The sequence below is a fragment of the Dunckerocampus dactyliophorus genome, chromosome 7, assembly GCF_027744805.1.
Source record: "Dunckerocampus dactyliophorus isolate RoL2022-P2 chromosome 7, RoL_Ddac_1.1, whole genome shotgun sequence".
Lineage (NCBI taxonomy): Eukaryota > Metazoa > Chordata > Actinopteri > Syngnathiformes > Syngnathidae > Dunckerocampus > Dunckerocampus dactyliophorus.
In genome coordinates this window covers 2,656,923-2,679,858 of record NC_072825.1, presented here as the reverse complement: position 1 = coordinate 2,679,858, position 22,936 = coordinate 2,656,923, and the positions used below count along the sequence as shown (strand labels likewise).

The following is a 22,936-nucleotide window of genomic DNA, read 5'->3' as shown; positions in this document are numbered from 1 at the left end:
AATGATGTCTTTCTGTAGCATTTCAACTCCATGCTACTAAAATGACATCATTTTTCCTCATAATATTACACCTTTATTACACGTTTATTCTTGTAAAATTGTGAGTTTTCCCCCAAACATTTCAACTTTTTGCTTGCAAATTTTCCTCTTGTAATTATGACTGTAAGCCATTAATATGACTTTATTCTCACAACATAACATTTTTCACAAACTAATTTTTAAAAATAATTTTTTTTACTGTTTTGTCTCTCATAGTATTACGACTTGAAACAAATGTCTTTTTTCTTTAATATTTCAACTTTATGCTGCTAAAATGACATTTTTCCTCATGATACTCCGCAGCTTTTTTCCCCATTTCTGCTGGGTTGTTTTTACATTTTCCAACTTTCATCTTTTCTCTTGCAAATGTTCTTGCAATTATGGCAGTATTCCAATATTCTGATAACATAACATTTTCCATAACCTCATTTTCAAAAATAAAAGCTTTTTGCTGTTTTGTCTCTAATATTACGGCTAGAAAAGAATAACATCTTTTTTCTTTAATATTTCAACTTGATGCAGCTAAAATGAAACTATGACTTTTCTCCTAAAAGTGAAACCTTTTCTCCATTTCTGCTGTTTAACATTTTCCAGCTATTTCAACTTTTTGTTTGCACATTTTCTTCTCGTAATCATGACTGTAGTCCAGTAATATTGTGACTTCAGTCTCATAACAGTATACCATTTTCCACAGCCAATTTAAAAAAATAAAAACTTTTTGCTGTTGTGTTTCTCACAATACTACGACTTGAAATAATAATATTTCATCTTTATGCTACTAAAATGAATTTTTCCTAATAATTTGAGTTTATTCTCGGAATTTATATTTCCATTTCTGCTGGGGTTTTTTTTGTTGTATTTTCCAACTATATCAACTTTTTTCTTGTACATTTTCTTCTCATCATTGTGACATTATTCCCAGAATATTTAGACTTTATTCTCAGAACAGTTTTTCTTTTTTTCGCAACCCAATTTCCCCAAAATGTATTGTTTGGTTTCTCATATTACTCATAATACAACTTGAAAAAAAGCATTTTTTCTTTAATATTTCTACTTTATGCTACTAAAATGACATTATTTTTCCTCATGATTCAATGAGTTTATGCTTCTAAAATTGCAGATTTTCCATTTCTGACGGGGGTTTTTTTTTTTGTATTTTCCAACGATTTCAACTTTTTTCTGGTAAATGTTCTTATCATTATGACTTCATTCCCAGAATATTTTCACTTTATTCTCATAATGTATTTTTTTTCGCAACCTAATTTCCCCAAAATTGCGACTTTGTTTGATTTCTCATCCTGTTTCTCATATTATTAGTACAACTTGGAAAAAAACCCTCTTTTTTCTAATATTTCATCTTAATGCTACTAAAATGACATTATTTTCCTCATATTATGTTGTTCTCGTAAAATTACAATGTTTTCTCATAAGATTACAACTTTTTTCCTCATAATATTTTGACTTTATTCTTGTCAAAACACTGCTCATTTTTCCATTTTGGCTGGGTTTTTTTTAGACACTTTTTTTTTTGCAATGGGCCAATTAAAAAAAACAAAAACAATCGCCTCAGGCCACAAATGGCCTCCGGGCCGCACTTTGGACACCCCTGCTATAAATGTAAAAGTCGCTGAATAAAAGTAAAATATACTAAAACGGGCCAGTTGCTGTCTGCGTGAAGAAATGGCTTCCAGAATTGAGATCATGAAAAGCTAAAGATGAAGGCGACTTTTCCCATGAGGAGAAAACGGGGAAGCTTTGAAGTCTGAACTCCACGACGACACAGACGTCTTGACTGCTAGCAGCGCGGCCATCGAACTCCTCGTTTGTGCAACGTTCCCAGGAGATGCTCTCCAGCGCACGAGAACGGGAGAGGGCAAACAAAGACATGAAATCTTTTCTGCACTTATTTCATTAGCGGAGGATATTTGCAAGACCTTTCGGGTGGGGACTACATCCATCGTCTCCCTGCAGGTCACATCTCTTCAAAGGTCGGGTAAAGAAGGAAAAGGGCTGAAGACAGCAAACACACACACACACACACACACACACACACACACACACACACACACACACACCCTCCACCAGCTATGTGAGGGAACGTTGTAAATAAATGTCTGCGATAATAAATAAGAGGAGGAGAAGGATGGTCCTACGTGGTGGTGATCATCCAATCAGGAGGAGGTGTGTCAGACAATGGATGTCCAAGTGTGAGCGCAAGAGTGCGATTGAGTCTGGCATCTCCGTGACTTCCTGACACACCGGGTCCCGCCTCCAGGAAGCAGCTGCCCAATCAGCAAAGCTTCAGCCGTTCAAGTTTCAACAGAGTCTTGGCGCTCGTCAGCTTCACGGCAGGCAGCGGCAGATCAGCTGTCCATGCTGCAACAATCTGGCAGGACCACAAGAGGACAGAGGTCACGGTGGCCTGCATGTGCTACTCTACGTACGCTACATGCACACACAGCAGCAACAGCCAAAATGTCATTTTACAAGAGTAAAGGCAAAATATTAAAGAGGAAAGAAGTTGGACTCTAACGAGAAAAAGTAGTCGTTTTGACCAGAATAACGTCGTACTCTTATGAGGAAAAATAACATTTTAGTAGCTCCAAGTTGAAATATTACAATCTTTTAGGAAAATTAGGTTGGGGCAAAAGTTATAACATTATGAGAATGGAGTCAAAATATTCCAAAAACAAAATGTAGAAGAAGAAAGTTGAAGTAGTTTTTGTTGGGGGGGGAGGACACAAACAAAAAAAACGAACTAAAGTCAAAATATACGACAAAAAAGTTGTTATTTTTACAAGAATAAATTCGGAATATTTTGAGGAAAAATTAGTTTTATTTTAGTAGCATGGAGCTGAAAAAATACAATATGAAAAATGACAAAAAAAACAGCTGTAAATTTACGAGAATAAGGTGAAAATATTATGAGGCAAAATACTGTCAGCTGCAAAGAGGTTTTTTTTCAAGTCATGTAATTTTGGGAAAATTATGTTGGGGGAAAAACTTATAAAGTCCAAATATTAAGTGAATAAAGTCAATACAAGAAGAAAGTTGAATTAGTTGGGGGAAAACCCCCCAGCAGAAATGAACAAAAACAGAATAAATTTATAATGTTAAGAGAAAAAAGTAGCAGTTGTACAAAAAAAAAAGGAGAACTTAGTAGGATAGAGCTGGAATTTAAAAACAATATTTTTTAAAGTCATAATATCAAAAACAAAAAAAGTTGGCATTGTTGGAAAATTAGGTTGGGGAAAAAAGTCAAGAAAATGGACAAAGATTATTTAAGAAGAAAGTTGAAATATTTGGAAAATTGAAAAAAAAAAAATGTGCAGAAATTGAAATTTACAAGAATAAAGCCAAAAATATGAGGAAAAATAATGTAAATAGCGTAGAGTTGAAATATTTGAGAAAAATATGCAATTATGGGAATAAAGTCATAATATTACAAAAGTCCTTGCCAAGCACCCGTGAGTCGGTGAAACTCAAGTCCTTGCTAAGCACCCGTTAGTCAGTGAAACTCGAGTCTTTGCCAAGCACCCGTGAGTCAGTGAAACTCGAGTCTTTGCCAAGCGCCCGTGAGTCAGTGAAACTCGAGTATTTGCCAAGCGCCTGTGATTAGGTGAAACTCGAGCCATCGCCGAGCACCCGTGAGTCGGTGAAACTCAAGTCCTTGCCAAGCATGCGTGAGTCGGTGAAACTCGCGTCCAGAGTAATTTCCAAGTACCCATGAGTCGGTGAAACTCGAATCCTTGCTAAGCACCCTCGAGTCGGTGAAACCTGAGTCATAGCCAAGCACCCGTGAGTCACCGTAACTCAAGTCTACGCCAAGCACTTGTGAGTCACCAAAACCCGAGTCTAAATAAGTGAGAGTTCTGAACGACTCGTTGATGACTCGTACATCTGTACGGTGGAATATGACTTGTACGTGTCAGCAGTTCTCCACTACCAGCTAAGAAGAGCATTCAGCTTCCTACCATTGAGTCCCTCTGCCTCCTGAACATCGAGGAAAGGGGCGGGTCCCCAGACTCGGACCGTCCCGTCATCGGAGGCGCTTGCCAGCAGCCCGGGCAGGACGGGATTCCAGCTCACGCAGTTGACTGTGCGAGTGTGACCGGTCAGCTCCGCGATGGGCAACTCGCTGCGCCGGTGCCAGATGTAAACTTTGTGGTCTGCAAAAAGGCGGAGGGTTCGTCAGGTGACATGACGCCATGCATGAAGCGCCGTGTGGCGGGAAACAGCCACTTGCCTTCGCTGCCGCTGGCGATGAAGTCTTCATTGTGGCCTCCAAAGCAGGAGTGGATGGTGTAGAAGCCCTGCGTCACGCCTTGGTACTTCCTCACCAGGACGCGATCCTGCAGGTCCCACAGGTGCACGCCCTAAAAACACAAATTCAACCCAAATATCCACAGTATCGATACCAAGGTTAGTACCGGTATCAGATCAATACTAGCGTGATGACACCAATATTGTTCCGTTCTCTTCTCTGTTTATCGATGCAAAGATGTGTTTTTTTTCCTGTGTTGTTACACTGGTGATATTCTTACGTTTAATATTTATGTATTCAAAGGACTTTGAATGAGCGCTAAGAGTAGTTTTTGCTTTTGTTTTGCTTTTTTTTTATAATACTAATTCATGACATGTTATTACAGTTTGAATTTTTTTTTTACTATTTACTGGGGATGCTCCGATAGATTAATATCAGCAGAATTCTGTTAAAAAAAATGGCATATGCCGATAAATGCCGATTCAACGGCGATCACAAAAGCCGACCACCAGTGGCTAGCACTATTACAGCCCGCAGTGATCCTTTCGTGCCCTAACTAGCATCTTTGGCAGTGTTGTCCTCCCACGTTCCCTCAAAACAAAGCAATCATCTCTGCCTGGTGCAACCTAACTGCTACCACATGCCACCTAAACCGTCTTACGGGGGTGAAAAGCTGTCATACGGCATTTGAAGAACAACACTTGACGGAGTATGGTGAGTTTTGGAGGCTCGTGGCAGCTAGCGCAGCCACTCACCCGTGTGTGTGTGGCAGTCAGACGGCGAAGCTAATAACCCGAAAAACAACTGAACTCATCGGCAGAGAGCAGCGTGGAAGTTTGCCAAAGTCTCCTTAAAGAAGGCGCGTCATCCTCTGGAGGTTTCAGGAGCTGTCTAGTAAGTCAGACATGTTTTTTGTCTAAAGGAAGGTGATTTTATGCTTACTTTTTTCATATCACATAGCCCAGGGGTGGGCAAACTTTTTGACTCGCATTGAGTTAAAAAATTTGGTGGAGGGGCCGTCCAAATATGGGCGGCCATCAAGCAGAACGACATACTTGCTCACGGTGCAACAAAACGAAAACACAACACATCCACAGCAAGTTAACGCATCACATAAATCTACTACTACTACTACTACTACTACTACTCCTCAACAACTCGACATTATAGATGCATGTTGGGAGCCGGCATCACTCCCAATTTGGGGTGTGACAAAACTTTGTTATCTCAAACTATCGCGAAATGAAACCCTACTACGGATTGTCGGTACGCTCTCGCCTTGTATCGTTTTTTAGAATTATTATTATTAAAATACAGCTGCCATAAACAATAAACTAGCACCGTTACTTCTCAGTGAGCCGCGTCACCATTTTACGTGTAGAAAACCACAGAAGAAGAAGGAAAAACAAATAAGTTGTGCTTGTCAAATGGAAAGATCCGTTAGCGTAGTTCAAATCTAAAGTATGGACTCACTTTGGCTTTTATAGCGTGGACCAGACAACGCTGGCTTGGCAGTACGGAAGAACACGGGACACACGGGCGGCACGACTGACATGAACAGCGAGCTCCTTCGTCACCACGCTCACGCGGAAAACTTCCAAGTGAGAAAAATGTTCATTTTTGTACAAAAATGCAGTCAAGTGACGTGTGTTTAGCTTACGTTGATTATTGCCAAAAGTGTGGCGCTGCTAAATCTTCTTGTTTCGGGCGAATACGACACCACTGCCATTACGACACTAAATATTTATTACTGATATGCTTCTACTTCATAGAGTTGAGACGTGGTGTTTTCCGAGTGAGCTTTCTCATCTAATTTGATGTATTTAGTAGCAAGCAGAGTAAGGATGGAAGATGGGAGTTCAAGGAATCATGTACTGGTGTCAAGCGGGAGGAGCTAACAGGGCGCTCACCTGCGTAGCAACATTGAGCAGAGCTAGTCTTCCGTTCTTGGAGACCGTGAAGGACATGATGGGATGGTCCTCCTGGACTCTGGAACCAAACATCAACCAACAACATCACTGAAAGGCTGAGAAACACAACAGGATCCTCACACATTCACGACCCTGCAAATTTTCTGATTTTTGGTAAAAAATTGTGGGGGTGTTTTTTCCTTCTCCAAAAATAGGCCGTTTTTTTTCCACAGAAAACATCTCCTTCACCATAAGTCAGTAATCATTTATAAACAGGTGAAAACGCAGGTCAGACGTACAGCATACATGGTTTTATGCTTCACTAATGTTTTTCCTCAAGCTTTGTCACTGTCGTCCAACACCACATCACGGCTTCCCTCTTAACACCATTTCTCAAAAATACAGCATATGACTAAATCATCCTGGTTCCTGGTTGCACACGGACTATTCCTACTCCAAAAATATGCACATTTAAGCCCATAAAAAATTGGCCTAAATTAAGCATAAAAATGGCTAAATGAACTAAAATACAAAAATACAAGATATTGACTGAAGATATTGACAGACTTCGGTCAGTAACTGTTCGGTGAGACACAAGCACCAAACACGGGCTTACTGTTGCCGCCATAACCCACAACAAGCTAAAATTTGTCAAAACATGTGAAATTGAACCCCTGACGTCTCTTCCTGTCCGCCACCTGTTCTGCTCCTCTACTAACACCGGACCACACGTTTTACCGCAACATTTTCCTCAAGTAATTTCTGTAGCCTCTTGGATTTCCCTTGTGAATTTCTGTTAATAAGTGATCATAATGCCCAAAAGTTTCTAGGCAGCCGTTCGCTCTCCCACACTGTCCGCGCTTTTTTTTTTTCTAGTTTATGCCTCCTTGCTGCTCTTTCTGCAGCAGCGAGCTGTAATACAGACACACATTGTTTTTTCCCAAATTACGTTTTCGGTTTTCTTATGTGTAAACTTATGTGTAAACGGTGCGCAAACTGGTTTTCATGCTTTTGCCATGGCTAATGGCGGGACAATGTGGAGGCAAAATGTGTGCAAGTGTAAACACCGCTTTATTTACGTCTTACTTTTATACTATATCGGGTAATACGAACGTAAAGGTGGCTATTTCGTGTCTAGAGAGCCATAAACGAGGGATTACTGTACAATTTATATCTGAAATGTGCTTAGTAAGTGTGTGAGGCATAATTAGGGATTAAACCTGGACTGTGTCGTGATTGAACAATGGCAATTGAAGAGAGAAAGGGAGGGTTCTGGAGTTGAATCTAATCTGTTCATCACAATAGGCGCGTTTATTGCAAATGTTGATTCAAAATCAGAGGAGAATGCGAACGTCAAGCTAGCAGGGGGGAGGAGCAGCAAAATCGTGTGCCAAAGATAGACATTTTTATGGGCGTATCATAATCGCAGTTTACTACAAAAAGTGAAAAGCGGGGACCTACTGTGGTGTTAATAAATACAAATATATGTATTGATTTATTATCAATAAAGGCAAATGTGTTCATTTGCTATTCTGGCGGTGGGTCCTGCCGTGCGACTGACTCACATGTTTCTGTCAGTCAGGTCTTCAAAATTGTATCCACGGATGCGCTGGTGAGTGTCCGAGGCGAGGACGGTGCGGCCATCACCCAAACACCACAGGCACTGCACACGGACGCCTTCCCATGAGTCCAGCAGGTTTCCATCCAAGTCCTGTCAGACAAAAAAAGACGCACCCGTCAAGCCTTTCCTACTGTTAGTGTGGTCCTGGTGAGGACACCCTTTCATATTAGAGTCATGTAAACGTTGGAAATAATCCACTGAGTTGTATGTAAATATCTGCTGATGGTGATGTCGTGTTTATCAGTGGGCTCGTTGTCTTGTTTGTGTGTGCCGTGAAAGATACTCACACACTGGTAGAACTGGCCTCTCTGCCCACCCGTGATGAAGCGTTTGCCATCTGGATTCCACGCCACGCTGGTCAGGCTGTCTTCATGAGACTGACTCATCTTTGTTCGTAACTCCCCCGTCTGCACAACAGCACAGAGCACACGCTTGCACTCAGGTCACGTTTCTTTAGGGATTCCACCTCCAGCTAGCGTGAGCGACTCGTGTACGGTATTTCAAACATCAAGCAAAGGGGGGTGCAAACTTTTTCCACCGTGGACCGCATACTTAATATCAAAAGATGCGGGGGGCCACTATTTTTACGTTGTGTAAAAAGGCTTAAAAATGTTTAACATATTATTACTAATAAATACAATGTAATACTATCCATCCAGCCATCCATTTTCTATACCGCTTCATCCTCATTAGGGTCGCGGGGGCATGCTGGAGCTTATCCCAGCTGACTTCGGGCGACAGGCGGGGTACACCCTGGACTGGTCGGCAGCCAATCGCAGGGCACAATGTAATACTACGTTAGTATAATTAATACATTCCAAAAACATGCACGTTGGGTTAATTGGCGACTCTAAATTGCCCATAGGTATGAATGTTATGCATGAAATGTATCTTTTTCCCCTTTTCTAGTTAGTTGGGAACTGATATTTTCCTGAAACGTACCTATGTTCTACTGTTGATTACTAAAGAACGGAAAAAGTAGAAACAAACAAGTTTTTCCTGATGAAAGACAGGAGTCTAACGTTTCTTTTGGTGGGTTCCATGTTTATACATTATAACCATACAACACAATATTCTGTGTGCCTGGAAAGATCAGTCCAAACTCTACTGAAGGGGTTGCCATCCATCCATTTTCTTCCGCTTATCCAGGTCCGGGTAGCAGGGAAAGCAGTCTGGGAGGCGTCCGGGAGGCATCCGGACACCTCAACTGGATCCTCTCCATGTGAAGCAGCAGCGGCTCTACTCTGAGCCCCTCCCGGATGAGCGAGCTCCTCACCCTTATCTTTTAGGGTGAGTCCAGCCGCCCTACGGAGGAAACTCATTTCAGCCGCTTGTATCCGCCATCTCGTTCTTTCGGTCACAACCCAACGATCATGACCATTGGTGACAGTGGGAACATAGATGGGGGGGGGTAAATTGAGAGCTTTACCTTGCGGCTCAGCTCTCTCTTCACCACGACGGTCCGGTACTGCGACCGCATTACTGCAGGGATTGGCTGGGATTGAATGAGTTCATTCATATATTTTTGAAAACCCGTGACCAAGTGAAGCTGCGAAATTCCGAAGCGCAAAGCGGCGAGAGGTCACCGTATAGTAACGAAAGGAAGCAGGGCGACATTCAAGGCACGTAAGAGCAGACTGCAACTGGCGGCATGCGAGTCTGCCTCTGATTAACCTGGCCCTTGGATGAATTTCCATTTTAAATCGTTTATAAAAATAAAAAATAAAAAGACGCTGAAAATTATTGCATTCGCTACCGTCCTCCAGCAGGGGGAACTCGGAAGTAATACTGCCGCATGATGTGTCATGATGTGTCATGGTGTGTCATGGTGTGTCATGGTGTGTCATGGTGTGTCATGGTGTGTCATGGTGCCGTGCTGTGTAAAGGCTGCAAATGGGTTGAGTTGCTGCTACTTTACCTGTACATTCCATAGCCACAGCTCAGAGCAGTCATCGGGACCACAGGCGATGAGATAGGAATCGTCAGGGCTCCACGCCAGGTAGGAGACCCCGTACGCGTGACCCTCCAGAGTCTTCATCAGCTTCACCTGTCTCGTTTCCTGTTTTTAAAACAAAACAGCGTTGCGGCTGTCGTGCGAAAACTCATCCCAGACAGGACGCCGACGATGGAGTGACCGTGGATTACCGTGTCAACGTGCCAGATAATCACTGTAGTGTCTTTGGAACCAGTCGCCAGTTTGGTGCCGTTGTTGGAGAACTTGCAGAACCAGACTTCGTTGCAGTGTTCAGTGAGTATTTGCTGAGTGTAACACGGGAACTGTTTCCTAAAATCAATCAAGGAATTACAACAGTTACAGTCAAACCCCAACATCATTTTAACATCATTTTAGTAGCAGAGAGTTGAAATATTACTTTTTATAAGAATGACAAACAAACAAAACATCAAAAAAGGTCATACGTGTCCGAGTGAAAAGGGGAGGGAAACCTTCCTCTTGCTTCAGGCAAGCTTTTATTTATAACGTGGCAGCAAAACACAGCAGTTGAGCACAAACAGATTAGCATGTCTAGCTAGCCCTTCTCATCCTCACCTTCCTTACCCCACCCCCTCCACATGCCCAAGGCCAAAGGTCACATAAGTCCCCCTTTTTCATAGCTGTGTGAAGCAAAGCCTGGAACATAAAGTTACCATTTTTGGACTTTACTCTCATAATATTATGTTTTTTTTCTCGTAAATTTACTACTTTATTCTCGAAATCTCAGATTATTTTAATACTCTGTTGTGACAGGGATTGCCTGAGACAGCTATGAAAATGGCGGACTTATATGACCTTTGGCCTCGGGCAAAGGTCATATTACAACTTTTTTTCTTGTAAATTTACAACTTTATTCTCGAAATCTAAATTAATTTTTCCCAATGTGGCCCTAATACTCTGTCGTATCTATATGATGTAGCTATATATTGAAATATATATATGTAGGACTTTTTAGCTTCCAATATTTTCAAGTGTTTTTTACCGTCCCAGTTTTCATACGATTCGGTTTGCGATTAAAATGTTTTGCCACGGTTTTCGTACAATGTCTCGGTAGTCGTACAACAACAAGCTGGTCTGTTTGCAACTGCACGGTATCGTTCTGAAGAACAAGCGCCCAAACGGAGCACCCTACGCGCTACTGACTCACTGTTTTTATTTGGTGCGACTGCTAAATAACCCGCCATGGGGCCAAAGACCGTTTACGAGTGCCAGCACTCTGATGTAAGGTGAGACACACTATTGAATTAAAAAAAGAACTCATGGCAAACTACAAATCTAGCATGCCTCCCTCCCCCAATAGAAGTGATGCTCAATTTATTCCTCATTCATAATTACTCTGCATTGCTTTGTGCATGTCACACTATAATTACTGTCTATAAAATGTTCTTTGGATTAATTGGATTAACAGATGAACTGCATTTATATGATTTCATTTCATTTTCCTAATTATCAATAATTCTTCATAAAAGGAGACCAGAAACATGTTTACAGTTATTAACTACAAATATCAAGATTTTTCCAAAATTTAGTGACTAAAGGTAGCCAAATTTATGCTGGAAAACAAATCCAAGTGCAGTAGTACGGTTTGTGGGTCGTTACCGACTGCAGCCGTGGTCCAGCAGCAAAGACACAGAGTCCAGTCCACTGTCCAGCTTGGTGTTGTGGTAGAGGCAGCGCTCCCTCTGCAGCTCCACCGCCTGCTTGAGCAGAGTCTGCAGTCGGCGGGGAGGCAGCATCACGGATGGAGGCAGGTAAGCTGCATGTGCACACACACACACACACACACACACATCATTTAGTACATATAGAAGCTCAGGACACCAGGGGTGTCCAAAGTGCAGCTGTTTTGTTACTTGCCTGCGGCACATTCTAAACATTTTACAAGAAGACTAAAAAAAAAAAAGAATAAAGTCAAAATACCAAGAAAAAATGTTGAAACGTTGAAAGACGAGAAAAAGTCGTAACTTGTAATGAGGAAAAATCAAATCATTTTAGTAGCGTAAAAGTTGAAATATTAAAGAAAAAAGCAGGTATTTTTTAAAAACTCGTAATATTATAAAAAACAAACAAAACAATAAATAAAGTTGCAGTTTTTGGAAAATTTGGTTATGGAAAAAGTTATACTGCTATGAGAATAAAGGCACAATATTATGGGAAGAAAATCATAATTACCACAAGAAAACAAAAATATAAACAAAAAAATTCAACAGCAGAAATGGAAAAAAACAGCTCTAATTTTACAAGAATAAAGTCAAAATATTAAGAGAAAAAAATCGTAGAATACTAGGAAAAAAAGTTGCAATTTTATGAGAATAATCCCGGAATATTACGAGAAAAAATAATGTCATTTTAAGAGAGCAGAGTTGATTTTTTTAATGGTATTTTTTAAACAGACATTACGAGAAACAAACAAAACAAAATAAAATTTTGGAAAATAAAGTTTGGGAAACAGTTACAAAATGATGGAAATAAAGTCCAAATATTATGGGAATAAAGTCATATTATTACAAAATGAAAATGTACAAAAACATTTTAAGAAGGAAGTTGGAATGTTTGGGAAAAAACAGCAGCAAAAACGAGGGGGCGGGAGCAAAGACTGAAGTTTGTACTAATAGCCTGCTTTTTCACCTGTATGATGAAGGTGAGATGCAGTTCTTTCTTGAAATATATATATCACTTTTTAGCCTACAAAATAAAATACAGAGTGGCCCTTGCATACTTTCATTTTTTTTGGTGGAAAACGTTTGGGCACCCCTGGTCCACACACTACCGAGTGGGTTTTAGAGTGCAGTACAGCTCGTTTAAATGTGAAAAATCCAAATCAATAATCTAGAATGTATTTAAACTAGGGGTGTAATGGTACACCATCATCCCTTCTCAGTACAAACCTCGGTTTTAAGGTCAAGGTTCAGTTCATTTTGGTACTACAGTTCCAAAACAAAATGCAAACCATAAAACTGCTTAACTTTTGTGTCAATATCGGCCCGATAATTATCGTGTACCCCTGGTTTATATTAAACTTGGTTATTTTGCACTTTAAAAGTATCATTACTTTCATATTGGATATATTGAGGTTATTTTTCAGGGTCCTCCCATTGTTTTTTTATGTATTTTATTCTTATGTAACCCAAAAAAATAAATGGGTCAGTTTTTCCTCCCACCTACTGCTGCGTGGACTAGAAATATCACTTGATCAAGCCTTTGCTAACATTTCACACTACAAAATAAGAAATCATAATAAAGCTATGCTGATGATGATATCGATATCTAGCTACAGTATACTCGAGAGTATTGCGAGTAGACGCGTTATGAGAGGCACACTTCCTGTCCCTCACTCAATGTGTACCGTGTGGGAAATCAGCGCGCCTGTGTACCAAACCCAAAGTTCTGTCCCGAAAAATCCGATAAAGTGATGTAGAAGGCAGCTGCAGGATGGGACGGCATGGAGTACAACATGTACAGTTGGCTGCGTGTGAGTCACACGGCACTCACTCTGGAGTTTGTCCAGCAGCTTCGTTCGGGACGCCGTGCCTTTGCCTTCCCAGTCGGATTTGGCTCGCAGGTCCTCTGCGTGACTGCACATCAGGTACCTTCACACCACACAGTCAACTTTCTTAGCACAAAAACACATTTCATTGTATTGCTCTGGGCTGCACAAAAATGAAGCAAAATATATTGAATTCATCCACGTAGAAGTAACCAGTGCTTAGTGTCTGGGCTGTCAAATGATTAACATTTTTTAATCACATTATCTGTGATCACAATGACAGGGCACATGTAGACAAACAAGCATTCACACTCCCATTCATACCTATGGACAATTTAGAGTCTCCAAGGAAGCTAACATGCATGTTTTTGGAATGTGGGAGGAAACCGGAGTACCCGGAGAAAACCCACACACGCACGGGGAGAACATGCAAACTCCACACAGAGATGCCCAATGGAGATTCAAACCCAGATCTTCCCGATCTCCTAACTGTGTGGCCAACATGCTAACCACTAGTTGGGTTTCGAGAAGAAAACAGAGAAAAGACAAAGATGACGACTTTGAAGTTGTTCTTGCTAGCAACAACTAACCCGCTTAGAATGTGGATGCGCTCTGTGTTGTACTTGAGAGGAGTGAGTTCGGCCCTGAGAACCTGCAGAGCCTCCAAGACTTTGCCGTCCTCCAGGTACTCCAGATACTTCTGCTGCAGCAGCAGGAACTTCATACGCTGAACCACCAAAAAGGCAAGACGACAAAGAACAAAAAGCCATCAGACATGTTTGGTATTCAGATTGGTTCAACCAAAACATCATTAATGATTACATCCTTCACATTAAAGGCCGACTTACAAAAAGGCGGTGCCGTGCCGTGGCGGGTTTGGACTTATCCCTCACTCTGAGCGTTTGTGCTACAGTCTGTTTGGTTGTCCCATGACTTCTATTCTGCTGTCTAACTGCAATTTCTCTGGCTTTGTGGATTATTTTCAGTCTTATTTGGAGTTTTGTGTTGTCCGACTGCTTCAGCGTGTGTGCAGCACATGTAAGTTTGCTGATATTCGTTTGGCATGGTTGCATATTTTGGTATTGGAATTGAATCAGTAGCTGCAGATATCCAAATGTAGGTATCGGGATGGGAAGTGAAAAAATGTGGATCACTCGTGTACACAATGTTGTGAAAGAGTGTTCACCATTTGTGGCTCTCATTGTGGTTGGCTGGAGTCCCAAAGCTTTAGAAATGGCTTTATACCCTTTTCCAAACTGATAGATCTCCATTAATCTTAAGTTATGTTTTAACAAGGGGGACAATCACTTTTTCACACAAGGCCATGTAGGTTTGGATTTTTTTTCTCCCCTACTAAGAAAAAGTTTCATCTAAAAACTGCATGAAGTGTTGAGTTGTGTTGTCATTGGCTAATATTTAAATTTGTTGGATGATCTGAAACACTTAAGTGGGACAAACATGCAAAAAGTAAGAAATCAGGAAGTGGTCAAACAATTTTTCACACCCCTGTATGACGTTGCCAGGTCTCATTAGTTGAAACCGAAGACTTGAAATAACACTGCTGCAAATAATAAAAATAGCTGTGGTGCTTGAGTGGGTTAGACATTTGTTTTTGTGTGTGTTGGGAATGACTCACCACTATAGCAGTAGGAGAATGCATCAGTGCCTTCAGCTCATTTAGATCACTCTCAGCCTAAAGGAGGGAGGTACATGCAAACTGATTAATGAACTTCATGTGGCAAATCAAAAAATATGATTTCTTGCACTCGAGAATACGGTCATGCAGAAAAGAACATGGCTCAACCTTGTCCCATTCTCCTTCCATGACATGATTGCGAAACTTGGTGGCAGAAGGATGCTCCAGCCTGCAGCCCGATTCTTGCATCAGGAGGTCCACCGTCTGACTACAAACAACAAAAGTGGAAAATAAGCTCCCCTCGGATCAGACACGCAATGGATATGCAGCATGAGTGAGTGTCACACACACAACGGATCAGTAGTCTCGTTTGGAGACATCCGCAAAGTTGGACGAGCTGTTTTCGCTTCGGCCACATAGTGAAATGCAACTTTGCCACTTTTGATATTTAGTAAAGCAACACATGCAGATAAGCTAAGAAGTGATATATATTTCAAGAAAAGCTGCATCCCAGCTTTGTGATATCGGTGAAAAAGCCTATTATTGATATGACCGTTGCTCTTTTACTGTTTTTAAAAATTTCTTCTTAAATAATCTTGGTAAATTTTCTTTTTGTCGTATTGCGACTTTATTCCCATCATATAACATTTTTCCCCCAACCTAATTTTCCAAAAATGACAGCTTTATTTTATTTTGTTTGTTTTTCATATTACGACTTGACTTAAATACATTTTTGGGGTTTAATATTTCAATTGTATGCTACTAAACTTAGATTATTTTTCCCCATAATATTAAACAATATTACTTATTATTTATTACTACTTATTATTACAATATTACTTTGTTCTCTTAAAATTAAACTTTTTTAAAATTAGAATATGACTTCTTTCTATTAATATTTTGACTTTATTCTCCTAAAATCAGTTTTTTTTTCCATTTCTGCTGTTTTGTTGAATTTTCCAACTATTTCAATTTACTTCTTATAAATTTTGTTCTTTGTGACTTTATTATATACTGTTTATCTATTATTTCTATGTGTCATTATATTATATATTTTGATTTTATTCCCGTAATACAACTTTCTCCGCAACCTCATTTTCAAAAATTACAAATTCAGTTCTTTGGTTTTTCATAATATTACAGCTTTTTAAAAAAATAACGTCTACCAAAATACATATAAATACGTATTCTACCAAAATGACTTGATTTTTCCTCATATTACGCTACTCTCATAAAATTTTAAAACATTTCCTCATTTGATTACAACTTATTTCTCTTAATATTTTGACTTTATTCTTGTGAAATTACTGCTCAGATTTTTTAGAATGTGCCATGTGCCACACATGTGGACACTCTACCGACACCCTCTGTCTCCTAAGTGGGGTACATGTACGCCCAGGGGTACTCAAATTGTCATGGAGTACGTGATAAATAAAAATGAAAAACAAGACAAGTCACGACAACGAATTACGCTGGTCGATAATTGTGCTACAAATTATCGTCGCTCATCAATTTTGTCGACAACATTTTTTGAGACCATTTTTTTCATTGCCATGAGAAGTGTAATTCACACTTGAACCACTAGATGGTACTCCCGTGTAGTGGACGGTGTACCTGTGTGACACAGACGTTGCCTGTGTGTATGTTTTTGCAGTGTAGCCAGCAAGTCTGTGTGTCGCAGCAGTTTGCATTGCTTTGTTTATATTTGCCAACCAAACGCCTCAGTCAGCGTTGACTGTCGTAACGAAGGCTCCGCTGCTCGAAGCATCCACATGCTAATGAACTGTTTTAATAATAATCACTAATAAAACAACCCCCCAATATATTACACATATGAAGTATGGTTATTGACCATTTATGTTCACACATTTAAAAAATAATAACTACCACAGCACATGATATCGCAGAAGCGCCATGGTAAATATTTGCTAAAGGAGAATGTGACGTAGGTCTCACGCATGCGTACAACCGATTGCGCTTCTGGGACGGATTGCGCAGCAACACCGCTATTAGCTAGCTAAACAAAATGGCAACTGGAGCCGGATGTAGCCAAGTTACGCCGCGCGTCTATAATGTCATCAGCGGTTGCCCCTCAAAAATGATAACAGAAAACGTTTTCATGGTTTCACAACAGAAAACGTTTTCATGGTTTCACAAGTTTAGTTTTACAGTTCTAAATGAATATTAATGACGAATGAGCAGGAGAAATTTAAGGCTTAAGGTTACTCTTACCTTCGTTGAAGGCGCGTTCGCTCGCAAAGACACGATGTGGCAGCGAGATCAACCACCACCACCACCTTCCTGTTTCCGGTCACGTCCAGAATCACGTCTTTAAATGAAGGTAACGGTAACCAGTATTGGCATCAGTGTGACAAAAAAACGCCACGGCGGCCTCAGACATGAGGATAACGTTGATGATGCGCGTAATTTGCATCTAATGTTCACTATTTGCTCTATGTTTGGCATGGATGGAGACAGCAGAACCGCGGAAAAAAGAAAACAGCACTAAAAGGTGGACAGGCAACAATTTTTCTTTGTTGCTCGACACCTAAACCTAATAAAAAAAGAAACAATCCTGACCAAAAAGAGGTAAATACCCGTGTTGTTAAGTTAGGTGATGATTTGTGACTGGAGCTGGCAAGCTGGTTGTTCGACTGCCAGGGTCCTGTGAGGTGAAGCCAGAGGGTGTCAGGGATGTACTGTGAAGGACCAACGGAAGTTTTACTGACTTTGCTCCAATGCACAGTGTTGGGTAGCGGCGTTACTAGTTTAACTACATTTCTCCGTTGAGTGATCGTGACGAACGTCGCTGTTTTCCACATCCATTGTCTTGTCAGTAGTGAAGGCATTTTACTGATCAAATAACATGATAGCCAACACACAAGTTACAATTAACCAGGCATTTCTAAATTGTAAATGCAGCAGCAGTTTCTGCTGCATTAGCGGTAACCATGGGGATGACAGACGCTCCTTCAAGCGACATTACGTACTAGTCCTGACTCCTGCTGCAGCAGGACGGCTGGGGAGCACGCAGCGGGTGATGGTGACAGAGAAGGGGAGAGAAGTGTAGAGCAACTTCCTGTCGTGAATCTTGACAAACTTTGGGAAATACCTGAATGTATTTCCTTGATATTCTGCTTTGACGTCACTTGTCATTTTTAATCGGCCTGTTACCATTTGAACCAAGCTTTTTTTGATATAAGGTTCAAGAATGTGATTGCCGCACAGGTGACCAAAGAGAAGGAAATGACCAAGTAGGCACAGCCTAATCACAGTAAAAGTATCACAGTGTATTTCTAATACTGGCACGCCAAATTACCCTGACTCCTTTTAAAAAAGCAAACGATTCAATAAATAAATATACAGGCAAAGCGTTTTAACCCCCCCAATGGGAGAACCAAAGCCCTTGGATGCGCCACACACCGAAGCATTGCACAGCTTCGGTATTTTACCACTTCACGTGCGCAGATAAAACAGCGGCACTTCCTTAGACTGATGGATTTAGTCGCGCAGTGATATCTCGAAACAGTGCATCTTGTAATTTAGAATATTCTGCTTGACAACGTCAAAGTCGCCCCGCCACACAGGTGTGTGCAATCATTTCTACGTTGAAACCACACCGGTGACGTCAATGTCCGCTCACGTGACTCAACACACACGCGCACACTTCAGGGGGAAAACAATAACAAACTGATGCACGGCTCGGGTATTCTTACTTTTTAATGCAAAAACGTAAACGGTACTGTATCGAATCAAGAAATATGGTACCTAGCGCCCATCACTCGTCTGTGTGTCCTCTCCACGCCCACACAACGCTTCTCCATTCTCCGCCAATCACACGCAAGGTACATTCGCGAACATCGGAACTCCAAAGGCCAACACAGAACACAAGCAAGTGGTTTCCACGAGACACTGATATGGTAAGCTCTCAACAGCACATATTTGAAGGGTTTTCACAAACAGGAGCGAAAATAATTACTCTCCCTGGTAACTGATTCTATTTATGAAGGAGTAGTAGTACCAAACACTGAATATAGCATGAGGTGAAATGAGGTTATTTTGGCGAAAGTAATCAAGTCATCAGCCCAGTAACAAAACAAATGGTTGCATTCATCATGCGTGACGTCATAAAAGACCGTAGTTCCATTTTTGTGTTTTCGTTTGCATGTGGATGTGTTTGTGGAAGCATGTCATCGGGAGTAAATGATGGGCAGCGTTGGAGGACGACACTTACTTGAGACCTAAATCGTGTAAATGCTGTCCGATGAGCCTGATGACGTCTTCCTCAGACTGTGACAAACGTTTCTTCTTCTTGCCGCCACAGTTGCTGTCGGTCGGGTGGTTGTTGTTGTTGTTGTTGGACGCGGGCTGTGCTGACACTCCGTTGTTTGTACTCACCGTGTTGCCATTGTTGACTGACACAAGTCCATTGGAGCGAGCTGCCCCGGCGGCGGACGACTCGCAGTTCTGGGTGCCGTTTCGACAGGACAATTCCGGGTCTCGGTCCTGCGCTTCCCCGTTAGCCTGCATGTTAGCACGGTTTGGATGCAGAAGGTGAAGAAGAACGGATGATCAAGCACCGGTACAGCCGCCGATAGGCCCACTGACCCAGATGCAGCCCCGAACTGTCTTGTTCCCTTGCGGCCGAGTCTGCTGCTTGATTCTCGGCGCTTGCTGCGACGAAAACGCGGAATTCGACTCAGAGGACCGGGAGACGGAGGCCAGACTTATTTGGACCCCCACATCTTGCTAAATGTGGTAGTATTTGGCGCTGTCACGTAGCGCTTCGGTCGCGTTGAAGTAGCTGCTGGATGAAGCTTGTTATTGTTGCTCTCAGACAGCTGCAGCCTGCTAGGACTTACGCAGTGACGTCAGCGGAAATTCCTTCATGTTTTCTGGGCACGTCACCGCTAGGGGCGCACACGTGTCTCACCACTGTACTTTTTTATTCTTTTATAAAAATATAGTTTTGTGTTTTATGTATTTTTTAAAATTTATTTTCTGTATGTGATATGTAGTTTTTAAAATATTTTTTTGGTGTGAAGTAGGTTTTAAAAAAGATTTTTAGTGTGTGCTGTATGTAAGTTATTCTTTTTTGTTTTGTCGTTTTTTGAATTATCATTTTGTCATTTCTTAAATTATTATTTCGTGTGTTTTAAGTAGTTTTATTATTGTGTTTGTAAGTTTATGCAGTTTTTGTGTGTTTTGCAGATATGTAGGGTTTTTAGTATTTTACATAGTGTATTATTTTTGTCATTCCTGTAGTTTGCGTGTATGTGTGTGTGCTACATATTTTTGTATTACTTTGTGCGTTTTATGTATTTTTTGTGTTTTGTCATTAAAATGATTTATGTGTTTTAAGACGTTTTTGTTTCATTTGTGTGTTTATTATTTTTGTGTATATTTCATTTATTTTTTAAATTATTTTTTGTGTTCTATTTTGTGTGTGTTTTTATATAGTTTTGAGTGTTTTGTTTTTTTAATTATTTTTTGTGTTATTTTGTTTGATTATTTTCGTGTGGTTTTTTTAGGATTTTCTGTTAAGTAATTATTTTTTGTGTGTTATGTCGTTTTTTTTATTATTTTGTGTGTTTCATGTAGTTTTAAATAATTTTTTTGTATTTATTTTTGTATGTGTTTTGTCAGTTAAATTATTTGGCGTGCTTGAAGTAGTTTTCTATTTGTTTTTTTGTGTAGTTTAAAAAAAAACTTTAAAAAAATTGCATGTTGTGTGTTTCACGCAGTTTTTCAAAAAAATATTCTTATTTGTTTGTGTTTTAAGTAGTTTTCAAATTATCCATCCAAATTTCACTGCGTTTTCAACGTGTTGTTTGCTCACAAAACACTGCCCCTAGCGTTTTGGCAGAGTATTGCAAGCCACGCGCTCACCCTACTCTTTTGATATGCTCCACCGTCACAGCACCAACTTAAGCGGCATTTTGAGAGAATTCCAATACAGCCCTCCTCTGGATTGTGGCCGAGTGAGACAATTCGGAATCAGAGATACAAGACTATGAAGGTTAATTTGTTTCTTTTTTGTAATAAGTTTCAAAACTCGCATACGTAGACTACCGGGAAATCAATCACTTGTGTTTCAGAGCCAGCCAATCAGGTATGAAATGCATAGTCACGACAAGCAGGTCTTAACAAAACCCGGAAGCGTGCGTGTGCGTTTTGAAGCAGCCAACTTATTTGCCCCGAATTCCCCCCCCCCCCCCCCCACACACACACACACACAATGAATTGCTATGAACGTATAAACTGAATTTTAAAGCATCAAATTTTAAACAGAATTTTAAAGATACATTTTGCTTGGGACTTTTATTTATATTTTCAGCATAATTCAGTTCACAAAACTGAAACGCCGAGTAGGGTTTCATGCTGCCGATACCGAATCATCCATTAGTGAAAGTGTGAAGAATCGATATCGGTAATGGTTAGTGACCATTTATGTTCATAAATTAAAAAAATAATAAATACTACAGCACGTGACGTCGCAAAAGCGTAAACATTCGCCAATGGAGGAAGTGGCGTAGTCTTGTGCATGTGCACAATGGAGAGCATTTTCCGGCATGGATTGCGTAGTGACAGTGCCCTGAAATGACACGTCTCAGGTGTACCTAAGACCACTCCCTGAGGTACTTCATACAAGGCACATCAAACAGACAATGATTCATTCATTAATAATAATTCTAATTATTTAATAAGTATAATCCATAAAAAGTGTGTGAAAATGTAGACATCTTTAATATGATAATATAAGAGTAGACTTAAGTACGTGAAGATGCTTGTTCGGTGAGTTTTAGTGGTCACGGAATGATACTCAGCGTTGGAAAGGCTAAGTGTTTTGTTTTATGAAACTATTCATACTTGCTTGTTGTCCACATTTGTCCACTTAAGTGTTTGTGGTTCAAATTACATTCTGTTTATCTAAAATTGGTTTTGTTGAGCTTTTCACTGGCGTTGTTGTGGTGACGTGGATGTATAACGTGTGTATATTGCAGTGGTGGGCTGTCAGGGCCAGCAAAGCCTTCTCTGCTGGCCAAAATACTGATCAGAAGCGCTGACCTACATCCACAATTACAACTTCAGCTCCCAACACTATCACTACTTTCTTCATTCCATATCTTTACAATTTTTGTTTGTCCAATCAGATTTCAACTTCTATGTGTTGCCGTATCAATGTAATCCGCCCAGGGCCTTCAGAATCAGTTTTGCTGGCCCTTGTCACTCAAACACTATTAGCAAAGGGGCTGTTTTTTCAACCAATCAGATTTCACATTCGCCTCACTGTCGACCTCCTCACGGTGAATTAAGTAATTTTTCCATCCTCTGAAAGCTTGTTCCGTAACACTCAAGAGTTACCAGTGCGCTTGAACGCATCCTGTTCCGACAAGAAGGAGACGGACATGGTGTTGTTCGCCATTCTGTGTGTGTGTGTGTGTGTGTTACATGAAGAAATAAGTGAGTTTATACATACAGTATGCCAGCCTGGGAAAGGGTTTGTTTGTCATGTGATTAGATACAGAACATATTGATTGTGAACTGCTCCAGATGATGTTGTAGTGTAGAGGTTTGTAGTTTAGAGATGATTTATTGGAATTTTTTTGTAGATACACTTTATTCATCTCCAAGAGATATTCACATTTCCAGCAGCTCTGCAAAAACGACTCACTTTAAAATAAAACAAACAAAACAAGATAGGAGAGATAAGAAAATGGAAATAAATAACCAAATAAAAACGGAACAGATGCTTATAAGGTCATTTGTCCAGTCCTGTGTGTGAATTTTATTGCTCCCCCTCTGTGGTGTTGAAAAGCCACATGGCGTGAGGTAGGAATGATCTGCTTAGCAGGACAGTGATAGTAATCTGCCACTGAAACTGCTCTTCTGTTGGGAGACGAGGCCGTGCCTTTTTGTATATTATTGATGCTTGGTATAACAGTGACGCAATAGTGGCGCTATGAGGACGTGGACTGGGTGCCT

The 22,936-nt window shown here is 40.5% G+C and overlaps 1 protein-coding gene across 1 annotated transcript; it reads right to left on the bottom strand.

The window, feature by feature from the left end:
• Window positions 1–1,969: 1,969 nt before the first annotated feature.
• wdr26a (WD repeat domain 26a) lies at window positions 1,970–19,832 on the bottom strand. The gene is made up of 14 exons (XM_054780940.1): window positions 19,185–19,832; window positions 15,119–15,218; window positions 14,951–15,007; window positions 13,905–14,041; window positions 13,320–13,417; window positions 11,427–11,583; window positions 9,980–10,118; window positions 9,753–9,893; window positions 8,122–8,241; window positions 7,779–7,924; window positions 6,214–6,292; window positions 4,286–4,415; window positions 4,014–4,208; window positions 1,970–2,425 (listed from the first exon to the last, which is right to left on the bottom strand). Exons 1-14 carry the CDS (start codon window positions 19,478–19,480, stop codon window positions 2,403–2,405), a joined length of 1,818 nt encoding a protein of 605 aa, XP_054636915.1. The 5' UTR covers window positions 19,481–19,832; the 3' UTR covers window positions 1,970–2,402.
• Between the last annotated feature and the right edge of the window lie 3,104 nt (window positions 19,833–22,936).